We start from the raw sequence: 14,163 nt of genomic DNA, 5'->3' as shown, positions 1-14,163 counted from the left end.
ACCATGAATCCCTTACCTGCAGAGTAACCACTTACCTCACAGTTTCATTAATTTCTGTGGGACTGCACGGGGAGCAGGCTCCTGAGCAGTGTAAAAATGCCAGACCTTAGAACCTTTAAACAATTAAAGGAAACCTGAGCAGAAAGCCTGAGCACCAGGGCCAGTGTCCAAGCAATGCCATGTCAATTTACCTAGTCTTAATATTTGTATTTTTGCTTGTTTTTAGATGCTGTCTGCTAGTGTGAGATGAAATGAGAATACAAAAAACCTCACATGGCTACCAGATGCAGTCTGTGTGAACAGAATCTCATTTCCAAGTTCTCTGGAGCAGGCAAAAATCAGTTTTCTTCACCAGTTCTGCATGTAGTCAAAGTCCCTCACTTTCTACTGGGATGTCTGTGCATCACAATATACAACATATGACATATATTTTTAGCCTCTGAGGCAACTCACTGCTCTCAGTGAGGAGCCCGTGTGCACATCTAGGATAGATCGTTCCATAGTGAAGTTTTCTAAATTTGAAAACACAGTTTTGTAGCACTTCTAGCTTTTAACTCAACTGCACTTTGAAAACTAATGTACCAGTATTGTTAAATGCACACAATTATCTGCAGCTAATTAACTGACTGGTACATCTCTTCAATAGTCTGATACATTTGAATTACTTTGTAATTAAATTAAAATAATTTGCTCCTCTGATTTTAAATGCTAAGCATTGATTTTATTTACAGTGTTCACTCTAAAGATGCAAACACAATAATGATGAGGAGAGGAACAAACCAGAAATCAGGCTTAAATATTCATTTCTTTCCTGGAGAAGTACACACTGAATGCTTTTATTGCAAATGTAAGGAATAAGGAAGTATCCATAAAATTCAAGCTAATATTACTAATATTCAAATGGTTTTACTGCTATCTGCAAGATTTTAATGTATTGACCAAAAATAGGTGGTGGGGAGGCGAGAAGGAGAGTGAGTAACCTTTAAAATGCCCTTATAAATTTATTTTCCCATGGCTGTTCCTCCTGTTCTGTTCCTTCATCACAGTCTGTGGCCATAAAAACTCTTACCTGGCACCTTCAAAGGTGGGGTCTAACTCTGAGTGACCTCACAAAAGGTTCATAGTGAGAGTAGTTACTTCTCAAGCAAAATCTACAACATCTCTGCTTTCAACCAGCCTCTGACACCAGCTATTATTCCTGAAATTTTCAACATGAGTAATCATGTTTGACATTAATTAGCTGGAAGAAAACTTGTCCAGTACTCCATTTGCTGATGTATCCCTTTCTTTTTTTTAAATCTAAATGTGACTCCCACAAGGTAAAAATTATCAGATGAAAACAGGTAAATATTCTGAGTCATATTATGGCAAGAATATGCAACAGTCCCTTCAAGCCACTGGAACTGCATGTGGGGGTAAGGTCAGGGCACTCAGTTGTTACTAAAACAAGTTGTTTATGCAACCACTACAGAAAGTCTGTTGTTATCAGTACAACCACTGGCTACAAATCAAAACCATATGAATAATGAATGGAGAAGTCATTTAATTATTAAAGATAAAAAGGGAAAACACATCTAACGTCCCTGCAGTGAATTAGGTCACTCGGTATGCAAGGAGAATTCAGACTGAAACTTGAGTGCTGCTTACAAAGAAGCTTTTGTGCAGCGTCCAGGAACAGGAAGGGAGACAAACAAGGGTTTGACTCCAGGGAAGAGGAATTAAGTGATTATGTGCCTGGGTCACACTGACAAGCAGCGTCACAAAACGTACTTTGTTCTTTTTACCTGAAGATGCCCCAGCTCTTTAAACTGCTAAAATTGTTGCAAGCCATAGGATGTGCAACTCAGAGGGACTGAAAGGTCAAGTGACTTGCATCCATTCTGTGTAAACACCAACAAAACAGAGCCTGTTTATGTGGATCCTTTTCCTCTGACTTATTTGTCTTCTGGCATCATGAGGATCTGCAGACTAAGTTCTAGCAGGCTGTTCATTTTTGGATGCCACTTGATACAGGGTGAGTATTGGTTTTATCCTGATTAAACAACTATCTTTGTTTCTAAGACACTGCACCAAGCACAAGGAGGGCAGGTTTTCGTTCCTGTATCCAATGTTAGCTTTCTGCAGAGATCCCCAGGAAGGTAACACAGCCTCTTTTGCCTTAGGCTCTGTATGTGTAACAGAATAATGTGAGTCTCAGTGCCATGGCATGCTGTGGGAGATGTACCACTTAAATAGTTCAAAGGCCTCCTGTAATGCGAGAAGGAAACAAGTCACAAAGGCCTGGGTCTGTACTCTACACAAAATAAATCCCCGTGAAACCTTTAACATTAAAAGCACATCCACTTAGAACCACATGCACAGACAATGCTGTAGGAAAGTACCTTGCTGAAATGCTTGCCACTGTCTGCATCCAAGCCATGATCTGGCCACCAAAAGTGTTTCCATGATGGTTTGCATGAGGAGGCAGGACAAGCTCAGTGCTCTGAACGTGAGTATGCTCAGTTGAAACTGCATCTTTCTCTTCACAAGTGTCTGAAACACAGCAGCAATGCATCAATGAACACTTTCATAAGAAGGCACACCTGGTGAAGAGAGCAGTTTGCTTCTGACTCAGTGAAAAGAAGAAAAACAGGCACAGAAGAGCCTCGTGGTTTGCAAGGGAAGGAACAAGCTGAACATTTGCTCTGTTCTCCCAGGAGCTGCTGCTGCTGCCAGCCCTCAGTGCATGCCCACATCCCTGTGTCAGGGGCAGTTCTGTGTCCTTCTGTCAGGGGCAGTTCTGTGTCCATCTGTCAGGGACAGTTCTGTGTCCTTCTGTCAGGAGCAGTTCTGTGTCCCTCTGTCTTGAGAAGTTCTGTGTCCTTCTGTCAGGGGCAGTTCTGTGTCCCTCTGTCAGGAGCAGTTCTGTGTCCTTCTGTCAGGGGCAGTTCTGTGTCCCTCTGTCAGGGGCAGTTCTGTGTCCTTCTGTAAGGGGCAGTTCTGTGTCCATCTGTCAGGGACAGTTCTGTGTCAGGAGCAGTTCTGTGTCCATCTGTCAGGGACAGTTCTTTGTCCTTCTGTCAGGAGCAGTTCCTGTGTCAGGAGCAGTTCCTGTCCCAGCTGGGGAGCAGCAGCTGAAGCCCCAGTGTGTGCTGGGCTGCCAGCAGGGCCTTTCAGGGGCTGTCAGAGCAGTTCAGCACCGCCTCAGATGTTGGTCAAAGACTCTGCACTGTGTGTGACAGGCACCTGTACAGGTGTGTTTAATTAAGGTTAGAGCAGGACACGATTATTTAACCTTGCTACAAATCTTGTGATTGCCTGAGACAACACCTGAGTGAAATGACTGAAATGAGGATCTGAACCACCTTGTATTACCTGAGCATTTCTGATGTTACTTTCAAGTGTTTAGCCAAGCATCCTCACTCTAATCTCAATTCTTTTTGGTAGTGTTTTGCAGGAAAAGATTTAGGCATGAGATTACATCAAGTAATTTTAAAAGTGCCTATCTGTGCTAGGAGCTGCTTGACCTGAATGGTATTTTGACTTGTGCCACAATTAGCTAACTTTGTGATTATCTAAGTGTGTGGAAACATATGACTAACTTGTACTTTGGACCTACTCAAGGTGTTCCCTAAGATCCACTTGTCAAATAAACCTCACGTTCAGGCTATGATTTGTAAATATGTTGCTACCTAGCAGCCTTTACACACAATGTTCTTTCCTCTCTTCTCCCACTCTGCTTGTTCTGTCTCCTTAAGGAGGTGAATTAGTGATACAATAATATCCTTCCAGGATATTATATATATATGCTGGAAGGATATATTATATATATATATATATATTATATAAAAGAAGCTTCCAGGAAAGGCAGTGGAAACAAAACCCATCGACCTCTGATTTGTCACTCAGGTTACTAAACTGTGCCCTGTGAGACAGTTACCATGAAGACAAATAGCTTGTTTTCTCCCACCAAGCAAGAGTCTTCAGTTCTATGAAGTCTTACTAAATTGTTAAGGCTAGATCTTTGCTTATAAAAGGCTTAATCTCTCCTCAGTAAAACCACATAATGCCTGTTATTTATACATAGAGCTACAGCTCAGATTTTCCAAATACCAGCATATTTTCTTAACTGCTCTGAGTAATTTCTTTTGTGGGGGAACACAACAACTTATGAGCACAACTTTCTTTAAGAACAGAAATTACTACCATAAATAAAGAAGAACCTGTTTCTTCGTTCAGTTTTTCTAACTTTTTTACCTGTTTTGACCTCCATGTTAATGAAACTTCTGCTTGTTGGGAATCATCTCGGGACATAAACATAGTTCTTTGCTTTCTGGCAAAGACATGGCCACAAACCTGAGTGAATTTCATGCTTCTGTCTACATCACAACGAGTGTCACAGAAGTTTATTGCTGTGTTTATTGTCGAGTTCTGTGTGAGCTGTGAAACCTCACACACAGAATCACGTGAAGATCTGCATTTCACATCTATTTAATGCATGCCTGGCCTGCAGCCCTGTGTTTTTACATCTGGAATTTCTGAGAGACAAAGAAATACCACTCTATTAGAATAACTCCCTAACACACCTCTGACACCTCTATCCACAAATCTGGCACAGACTTTTCTACCTGACACCACAAGCCCAAGGAGATGTTTTGTCTGCTTTTTCCCTTCCTTCCTTCCAGCTGCCCATAAGTGTTTGTTCCACCTTCTGTGCTGAGTACAAAAGTCACCTTCTTTATTGCTCTCCTGCATCAGCTTCTGAAAGACCTGGACATAGCCCAGACGGATTCTTCTCCTCTCAATAGCCAGGCTGTGCTCCAGGTGGTCTTCTGCAGACAGAAGCTGTACAGGTTTTAGCTCAACCTGTGCAAATGGAGAGGAAAAAAAGCACAACAGTTCTGAATTTCACAACCGTAACAGAGCACGCTTTGAACTTAAAATGGCATCAGCATTTTCTACAACTTTTTCCTATCAGCTGTCCAAGATGACAAGTTTAATAATACAACTAGCACAGAGTATAAAGTTCAAGAGGTTCTGCATTATCCTTTCAGAATCATTCATTAAAACTCAATGACAAAGTGCTTTTCGCTTCTAAACACAAACACCCATGAGAGCACACAGTATTTAAGACAGTTCTCATTTAAGAAAAAAAAAAAAAAAAAAGACAGGAAAATATGAACTTAATATGAAAATGATGATAGAATTTTTTTTGAGGATAGAATTTTTGAACCACAAAAAAAATTCAGCTGCACTGGTCAGTGGTGTCAGTGCAAATCCCTGTGTATGTCAGTTCAATGACAAATTGCATCCAAACCTATACTGGCTTAAGAAAATTACTACATTTGGATAATTATACCAGAGGTGACACTGAACTATCACTTGTGAGATTTGTCTAGGCCTGGCCTCAGAAGCATTAAAATGATGCGTAAGGCAGTACACCACAGACAAATTCAACATTTTGTGTCTTGCAGTGCTGCCACTAATGTTTCTCAGCTTTTGACTCTTCCCTCTAACCCTCTTGCAGATTCATTTCCTCCTCTCCAGTCCTTTTCAAGAGCTTCCCAGATTTTCCCAGGTGGCCCAGTTAAAAAAATTAAGATGGTAGGTATGTTGAGGTTCTCTCTGCACAACTTTAGAAACAGTTGTTCAGAAAAGTGGATTTGAAGAAAATATTCTTCAATGTCTCTGAGACTTTAGTTTGTGATGGAATTTGAACTGAACTCTCAAACTCCCTCTGGGACATTCCTGTCTTAGGCCTAATCTTAGTTAATCATCACCAATTTAATCCTGAATTAATCTCCCCAGAAATTTGGGCAAAAGGTAAACAGGTTTATGTTACGAGTATGATATCAAACTAATAACAAACAATTCTTACTTGATAATATTTTAGTGCTATCAGGGTAGCAATTTAGCTTCAGAGACAAGAGCTGGGCTTTAGTTGTGGTAAAACTGCTCCAGTCTGTTTCTTCTCCAAACTGTGCCACATCCTCAGAAGAGAGAACAGTAATGATTGGATGTATTAATTGCTCATGGGATGACTCTGCCTATTTCCAGTGGATGTTTAACAGCTGTTTTAACACATGCAGTGAGACTGGAAAGTCAGATCCATGATGTCACATTCAAGAAAGTCGAATTTCACATGCAAAGGGAGTTTATTAAGAGAGTCTGAGGAATATTTGGCCTTCCTCACAAGAAAACTCTAAAAGGACTGTGCCTGTCTGGCACAGTGATGTGAAGGCCAGTGGTACCATGTCTGATTTCCAAACACCTCCAGGGAGCCAAACACTGGGGAGAAGAAACAGCCCTGGCGTGAAAACTAATCAACATAAATGGCAAAGAAACAATTTAGACTGGAAGTGAGCTTAAAAATAATGTCTTCTGTCTGAACAGTGATGTCTGAACAACCTCCCCAAGAGGAGAAGTGAAGGATAAAAAAGCCCACCCTGCAATCAATTTCTGAAAAGGAAAGAGACTCACTCCACTGCTTGCTTCAGTCAACACTGTAGCCCTCACAAAGACCTCACTTCTATAATGAACAAATGTGCAAAAGAAAATGGAAACAATAACAAAAACAACAACAACAACCTAATCATTTCAGAGAAGTGAATTAGAAATAAACCCCCAAACTCTTCATTATAAAGTCTGGACTTCGTGCTTTTTTCCTATCACTGATCAGAATAAACAGTGTTCCTGCTGTGTTTCACAACCAGAAAAGTTGGGTTATTTCACAGAAACTCAGTTACTCCAAGCTTAGGAGAAAACAGGAAAAATACCTTTCCACCACCAACTGGTTTGGCCACATATGTTGCATATGCCACACTCACAATCTTTTCAGCACTAGTCAAAACATCCTGTACTGTCACCTTGATGCCAACCTACAGGGAAGAAGGTGGTGGAGGAGAGAGACAAAAAAGGTATTTACATCATTGTCAATTCATTTGAGACAATACAGTGCTGTTTTTATCAGTCCCTTACACCTAAAGGGAAAAGGTAAAAAAACTGCTCTAATCACTGATACATCTTTGGTCATCACAATATTAAATCAGCTATGGAAGTTTTTCAGTATCACAACTTTTATGTTTGTTTAGCATCACTTGTAGGGTAAAATTACAAAAACAGGAAAGACACTTAAATGTAGTTATATGGATATTTCCTTCCATTTTCCTCTGTGGCATTTGGAGTCACTATCTGAATCAGTTTCTAAAATCTGTACATGCAAAAATAGTGTGTTAAGGGGTGCAAAGCACAATGAAACACTTGATGTGAAACACTGGGTTTGATTCTGTGGCACAGGCCTGACACACATCAAAATTCTGATTTTTTCTAATTTTTAGAAACATTTGGAATACATTACCTGTGAGATGAATCGCTCCCATTAATAATAATGAGAATTGGACACAGGCACAATGCAAAAAAAAGCACCCCAACTGAAAAAAAGTTCAGTTCTGATTTGAAGTGATTGGGCAAGGCACTGCTCTACTCCTTCAACGTCTTTAGAGAAAAGAGTGGTGATCTCTTACCTCCATGCTGGTTTTGAATGCTCTGTTCACCTTTGTTCTGATGGCAATGATTTGTCCAACCCTGTTAAGAAGAGTAAGACCTTATAGCAGGCAAACATGCAGCTTTATAAGGGCTTGAATCTGCCTCTCTGTGTACTCCTAAAAGTAGTGAAGAACATCTCATTAATCAGTCTGTGTCTTCCACACTGCACTGTAAAAGTGAATTTTTCACTGTTTTCAATGCAACACTCTTATTCACCAGTTCACCAGTAATTCAATAAAATTACAGCCACTCAGAGATTGCACAACCTTAATGGCAACATTCCTTCTCTCTGCTGGTGTCTGCCTGACGGCAGGTGTGCTCCAGGTACACCCAGAAATTTTGGCTTTTGCTCAAAAGCACGTCCAGCACCAAATCACTGAGTACAGCTGGCTGCAGGAGCACTCGGATACACTCTACGAGCACCTCTGGCACACAGGTTTGTGCTGGTGAGGAGATAACCCCAGGGAAAAAGTGCTCTTGGACATGCTTAAAGGATGGGGAAAGAGTTCATGTCCCAAGTCTTGGCCAAGAACAGGACTGCTGGTCCCTTCTGTGCTAACACCATCCCTCTGAAAATCACTCTTCCCCATTTGCCTACATAAAACATCTAAAAAGAATTTTTACTTTATTATCTAGTAAAAATTCTAGAGATTCTAGATTACTAGATTATTATCTAGTGTGATTTCATTATATTATGTATTATTTTTACTGTGTTTTATATTTTTATTTTATTATTTATTACCTTTTCAATTTTCCTTATTATGTCATCAAAACAAATTTAAATGGGGAAATATTTTCTTTCCTTCCAGAATTCCTAAAGCACCTGCTCCATGTTGATAACAGGAGCAAACCTTGCTTCCAAACCCCTCAAATCCCAGCCTCAAGCAGTGCTGAGAGGGTGGAAGGAAGGCAGTTTGCCCTCAAGTTTTGCCACTGAGCAGGAAGTAAAAGGACACGGTGTGCAGGGTAAGCCAGAGCCACAGCCAAAACAGAAGGGCATTAGGCCACTGCCTCCGGGGAATTCAAACTGAGTTACAAATGCTAAAGAGCAGCCCTGGGGCAGGAAAAGTGGAGCTGATTACAGCCAGGACTGAAGTAAAATGTAACTCAGAGCACTTGGGTACTGACAAAACATTCACTGCAAAGGATTTTACACAGTTATTACCCCAGTTTATTTAAAATAATAATAATAGTTGCTTCCTAATTTAAATGAATGAGGTTGGGACATTTAAAGGTAAAGGCTTACTTAAATTGCTTATTCCACTGCAGAACTAGAATGGGAAATAGGAAATCTGCTCCTCCAGAGGGCCTGACAGGAACAACAAACTACACAGCAATTTTCTCTTTCTTGTCCTCACCCAAGAACACAGGTGGGATCCACAGGTGGATAAGGCAGGGGAAATGGTCAGTGCAAAGAACTAAGACCACCTGCAGGTGCACAGCCCTCATTAGCTTCTGCAGAAGATGCTCAGAAGCAGTTTTTGCATTATTCATTGCAAAGAAAAAGCTGAACTGTTAAGGCAGTTGCTCCCAACTGCGAGCCACCAGCTCCCTCCCAGAAAGGAGAGCGTTCAGAGCTACAGATATGGAAGGGCAGAAGTCACACAACACCACACTTCCACTTTAAAACTGTCAGAAACTTCCCAGAATGAACTATCACTCACATATGGAACACTAACAAAATACAAATAAATGCAATTTAAAATCAGATGTAATTGAAAATCAGTACCACTGAACTGCTGTGTACTATAAGAAAAGGAAGAGGTTATCATGGTATAAAGCTAAGTTTTGAACTGTATAGATTTGTGACAATTTCTGTTTACATCTCAGCTGAAATAAGTACAGAAGACTTAATCCTTGCAGAAGATTTATTAACCTGGTTTAGGTAAATAAACCTTACAGTAAGCCACTTACTTAAAAACCATCTTATTAATTTACCAGAGAGAGAAGCAAGAACTCTTTTATTTATGCAAGATGTTTGTGTAATGAACTAAATCTGGCAAAATTTAGGAAACTGCGCAGTAAGCTACAAGAAAGATGTTAGGGATGACCTGGCAGAGAAAAATAATTTCTTAAATAATTTCTTTCACAGTTAGAAGATTTGTACCTGAAATTCTTGTTACAAATGGAACATTGGTATTGCAAGTGAGAGAAGAGCTAGAAATATTTGGAAACAAATTTGGAAAGAAAAGTGTTTTCATTGTATTCCAGAAGCTCTATTCTCAAGAAAAAAGACAGAAAAGTGCTCTGAAGCTACTAACTCTGAGCTATTACACCTGAAAAGGAAACACTACCCTGACTTTGATTAGTTTTCACAAACAGGATTTTTTCCCTAAGGACAAAATTAAAAACACAGAGCAAAACAAGGCAGGACAAGCACTTCAATATTGTGAAACAGACTAAGAAATTCTGAGTTCCATATTGGGTATGATCACGTTCTCTTCTTTGTCACTGGCTTTAGTTCTTACTCTAATGGACACTGCTCTAACAGTCTCAAGTCTGAGTGGGTGCTTATTTTACACTTATGAACAGTTTTTAGCAGCCATCAGCTGTACCTCTGGCAGCCAGTGTTGCTTTGTTCACAGCCACAACAACTGCATGTGCACTGCTCCGTGCAACCAGGCCTATCCCATCTAACCACTCATTAATTCCCAGATTGCTCCGTGTAAAACCACACAAAACACACAAAGTAATGGGTTTAGGTGTCTGTAAAGGTATAGTTTAGGAATAAAGGCCTTATTTCCTCTTATGGTGTCTTTTATCCCACTGGAAACCATGAAAAATGGTAAAACAAGTTCAGTCCTGTGTTATCTTGTAGACTCAGTAAATTCAGTGTGCAGTGAATGTAAAACATTTATCTTTTTTTCAAAAATAGCTGAAAGAAAAAGATGTTAAGAAGTGAACTGAAGGAGACCTTGCAACAATAAAAACAGTGATAACAGTAAGTTTATAGGTAGTATTCCTTATTTAACAGAGATAAGCAGTGGCCTGCAGCCATTCCCTAGAGCCAGAGACCACCGGGCCATCAGTTTCTCACCAGGCATCTCGACTGCCAAGTAAAGTTGATGACAGTTTATTTCTGCCCTGTGAGATGGATCTGCTCCCTGGGTGGGTCAGGCTACCACAGGTAGAAGAGAGCAGTTTTGAGACTTAGCCCTGTGACTGTGGTGCGTTCACGGGTCTGCTACCTCCCATTTTATAATGCCTCAGAGTTTGTCTCTGCCAAATGAGACTGTGCAGAACGACAACACCTGGCTGTTGTCAGCTGGTTTGTACCTGGCAGCCTCTTCAAACTGAATGTCATCCATGGACGCCGTCACGCAGGACATCCCAGCATGCTTCTCAGCTTCAAAAGAGACACAGGGGCACACAGTTACCACTCTGCACCTGCAGGGAGCTATTCACCTGTGGGCTGTGGTGCCTGACAGGCAGGGACTGCACGCAGCAGGTCCTGATTCTTCCTGTGAACACCATAAGGCAACTCTGCAGCGTGCCCCTTAGGAAAAAAGAGAAGGTAAACGAGGTAAAAGTTTACATGTTTTATCACGACTCTGTTGTAAAGGGTGTTTGTGTTTATGGGTAACGTCAGGAGACGAGACTAGGTGATAGCAACTACCTTACTCAGTTTGAAAACGTCTACCTAAGGTCTTTTCCTAAAAATGAGCATTCTGGTAAGAGAGCCTTAACAAGCATTTTGAATGACAGGAAGAGTCACAAAGTGTTACCAAGCTCACAGAAAGCTCATCATTCACCGTCAAAACAATATGTCATGAGCATCAGCTAGGGCAATCCAGTGGGGGAAGTTTTATGGCAGCTGAGGATTCTGAGATACAGGAGAAAAACCTACTTATTAGTAGGTAAAAATCTTAGTTTATTAGTGCAGTCACAACAGTGGAAAGCAGCTAAATACATGTCCTTAGAGCCGCACCAAAAATGCAGGAATTAAATACAAACAAAGACAAACGAGATTTAGAAAATTCAAAACCAGAATTCACCTGCTGTAAAATGTTTTCACCTAAATTTGAACGTTAGTCATCTCCCTGGGATACATTTGGCTGTGAAAAAGAACACACTCTTTTTGTATTAATTATGAAAGCTAATCTGGAAAAGGTAAACATCTTATTTACTGTTAATATTTAATCACCTCATAGTTTAGTTTTATAGCAAATCAATATGATATATTATTTACTTGACCGTAGCACCTAGAGCTTCCAGTCAAAAGATAGATCTGCAGTGAACTAGGAGCTGTATGAACACAGAGAACCTCTGCTCCAAAGTCCTGAGTGACAGAGGCAAGAGAGGGGACCAGCAGGAAGCCTGGAAAATAGCACTGCACAACGGGGCTAGAGCTCTCACTCCCAACCAGCCCCGTATTTTTAGTGCGCATCACAAGAGGAGCTCAGAGAAAACAGAAGAGAAAATCTGAAGAGCTCTCTCTGAAAATACGCGGGGAAAGCAGTGTCTCTCCTCAAAAATCACCTCCGAGGGCTAAAAGGGCTGAAATGGAATCACTCCGTCACACGCCTGAAAGAAGGGGCGTGCTCCTTTAGGGGAGCTGGCGCTCCTCTGGTGCTCCTTTGTGGGTCCTGGCTGTCGGTGCTGACCCCCGCTCGGGCACGGGGGGCACTCCGGGGACAGCCAGCCGGGCACGCCGGCATCCCCGCAGAGGCTCCGGAACGCCGCCGGGCTCGGGACGAGCCGCTGATGGCGTGCGCCGCGATCGCAGCTCGCTGCCAGGCTCTCGCCGTGCTTCCCCCCGCAGCCTGCGCTCGCAGCACTCGCGAGTCACTTGTACAAGCTGGCGAGGGGGTTTTGGGAGATTTGGAAGCCGAGATACGGGCAGGCACGGAGCGCTCTGCACGCCGGCTGGATTTGTGGTTGTTTCACAGAACCACAGATTCCCAGAATAGTTAGGGCTGGAGGAGTCCTCTGGAGACCATTTAGTCCAATCCCCTGCCAAGGCGGTGGCACCTCTCCTTTTTGGCACACATTACTAGATTACTAATCTTAAATTAGTACTTTCCTTCCTTCTCTTACTTATCTTTTACCACCTCTTTTCTCCCCTTCTGCTGCTCCTTTTTAAAATTCTCCTCATCCTCACGTTCCTACCACCTTCCTCGCTCTCCCGTGCCATCTGACGCCTCACCCTCGTGTTCCTAACGGGACCCCAAAACTCCTGGGCTCCTTGAGAGAGACGTGGAGCTCCTGGAGTGGGTCCAGTGATGACCGGGGGACTGGAGCATCCTTCTCACGAGGGAAGGCTGAGGGAGCTGCTCAGACTCGGGAAGAGATGGGTGAGAGGGGCCCTCATGCGCGTGTACAAATGTCCAGAAAGGGTGTCAGGGCATGGATCAGGCTCTGCTTGGTGGTGCCCAGCAATGGGACATGAGCCAAGGGGCAGAAAATGAAGCCCTGGAAGTTCCATCTGAACATGGAGCTGTGTGTCAGGCTGGAGACGAGGGGAGGGTTCTTCCCCCAGAGGGTCGTGGGGCACTGAACAGGCTCGGCCAGAGCTCCAGGAGTGTTTGGACAGCGCTGCCAGACAAGCACAGGGTGGGATTGTCGGGGTGTGTGTGCAGGGCAGGGGTGGGACTGCGTGATCCCTTCCAGCTCAGGGGATTCTGTGATTTTATGATGAAGAACTTCTTCAGCGAGCACTGAACAGATCTCCCAGAGAGGGTGTAGAGCGGAGCCCACCGGACCTGTCCCAGCAGTGTCTGTCCCATCCCGTGTCCCGTGCTCTGCGATGACCCCCGAGGCGGGACAGGATGACCACTGTGGCCCCTTCCACCCCGCCCCACCCTGTGACCCGCTGCCACCTCCAGAGCCCTCTCTCCCTATCACGGGACGAAACCTTCCCTCAAGCCTCCCCAGGGCGGGGGCCGTCCCCTCCCGCTCCGGGGCGAGCAGCGGCCGGGCCCCGCTGGCCGTACCTGCGAGGCAGGCGGCGGCGTCCATCCATCGCAGCAGCGGCCCCGCGCCCAGCTCCCCGCGGGGCCCGGCGTGGGCCGGCAGCACGGCCCGGCACATGTACACAGCCATGGGGGAACGCTGCCCGCTCCGAGCGGCACCGCGGCCAGCGCCCGCCGCCGCCTCCGCCTCAGCCATGGGCGGGACCGGCCCGCCCGGAGCCGCGGCACGGGCCGGGATCGCCCCCGCCGGCCTCCCGCGGAGGCGGGACGGGCTGAGGGGAAAGGGAACCCGGGATGAGGGGAAAGGGAGCCCGGGCTGAGGGAATGAGGGGAAAGGGAGCCCGGGGTGAGGGGAAAGGGAGCCCGGGGAGAGGGGAAAGGGAGCCCGGGGTGAGGGGATGAGGGGAAAGGGAGCCCGGGGTGAGGGGAAAGGGAGCCCGGGGTGAGGGGAAAGGGAGCCCGGGGTGAGGGGATGAGGGGAAAGGGAGCCCGGGGTGAGGGGAAAGGGAGCCCGGGGAGAGGGGAAAGGGAGCCCGGGGTGAGGGGATGAGGGGAAAGGGAGCCCGGGGTGAGGGGAAAGGGAGCCCGGGGAGGGGGGATGAGGGGAAAGGGAGCCCGGGGAGAGGGGAAAGGGAGCCCGGGGTGAGGGGAAAGGGGTGGCTGGTATGAGGTAAAAGGGGTGCTCGGTATGAGAGGAAAGGGAGCCCAGGGTGAGGGATTAAGGAGT

General features: G+C 44.4%; 1 protein-coding gene across 1 annotated transcript in view; it reads right to left on the bottom strand.

Annotated features, from left to right (window-relative positions):
* ACOT12 (acyl-CoA thioesterase 12) overlaps positions 1–14,163 on the bottom strand; it is a 25,145-nt gene extending 10,982 nt beyond the window's left edge. Inside the window, exons 1-6 of the mRNA XM_053968724.1 lie at positions 13,458–14,163; positions 10,801–10,870; positions 7,503–7,563; positions 6,756–6,857; positions 4,713–4,845; positions 2,382–2,532 (exon numbers count right to left, since the gene is read on the bottom strand). Coding sequence (XP_053824699.1) covers positions 2,382–2,532; positions 4,713–4,845; positions 6,756–6,857; positions 7,503–7,563; positions 10,801–10,870; positions 13,458–13,632 — 692 coding nt within the window. The 5' untranslated portion in view covers positions 13,633–14,163. The remainder of the gene's footprint in view (positions 1–2,381; positions 2,533–4,712; positions 4,846–6,755; positions 6,858–7,502; positions 7,564–10,800; positions 10,871–13,457) is intronic.

This window comes from Vidua chalybeata, chromosome Z (genome assembly GCF_026979565.1).
Source record: "Vidua chalybeata isolate OUT-0048 chromosome Z, bVidCha1 merged haplotype, whole genome shotgun sequence".
Lineage (NCBI taxonomy): Eukaryota > Metazoa > Chordata > Aves > Passeriformes > Viduidae > Vidua > Vidua chalybeata.
Note: the sequence above shows the minus strand (reverse complement) of the source record. Positions and strands in the feature narration are given on the sequence as shown.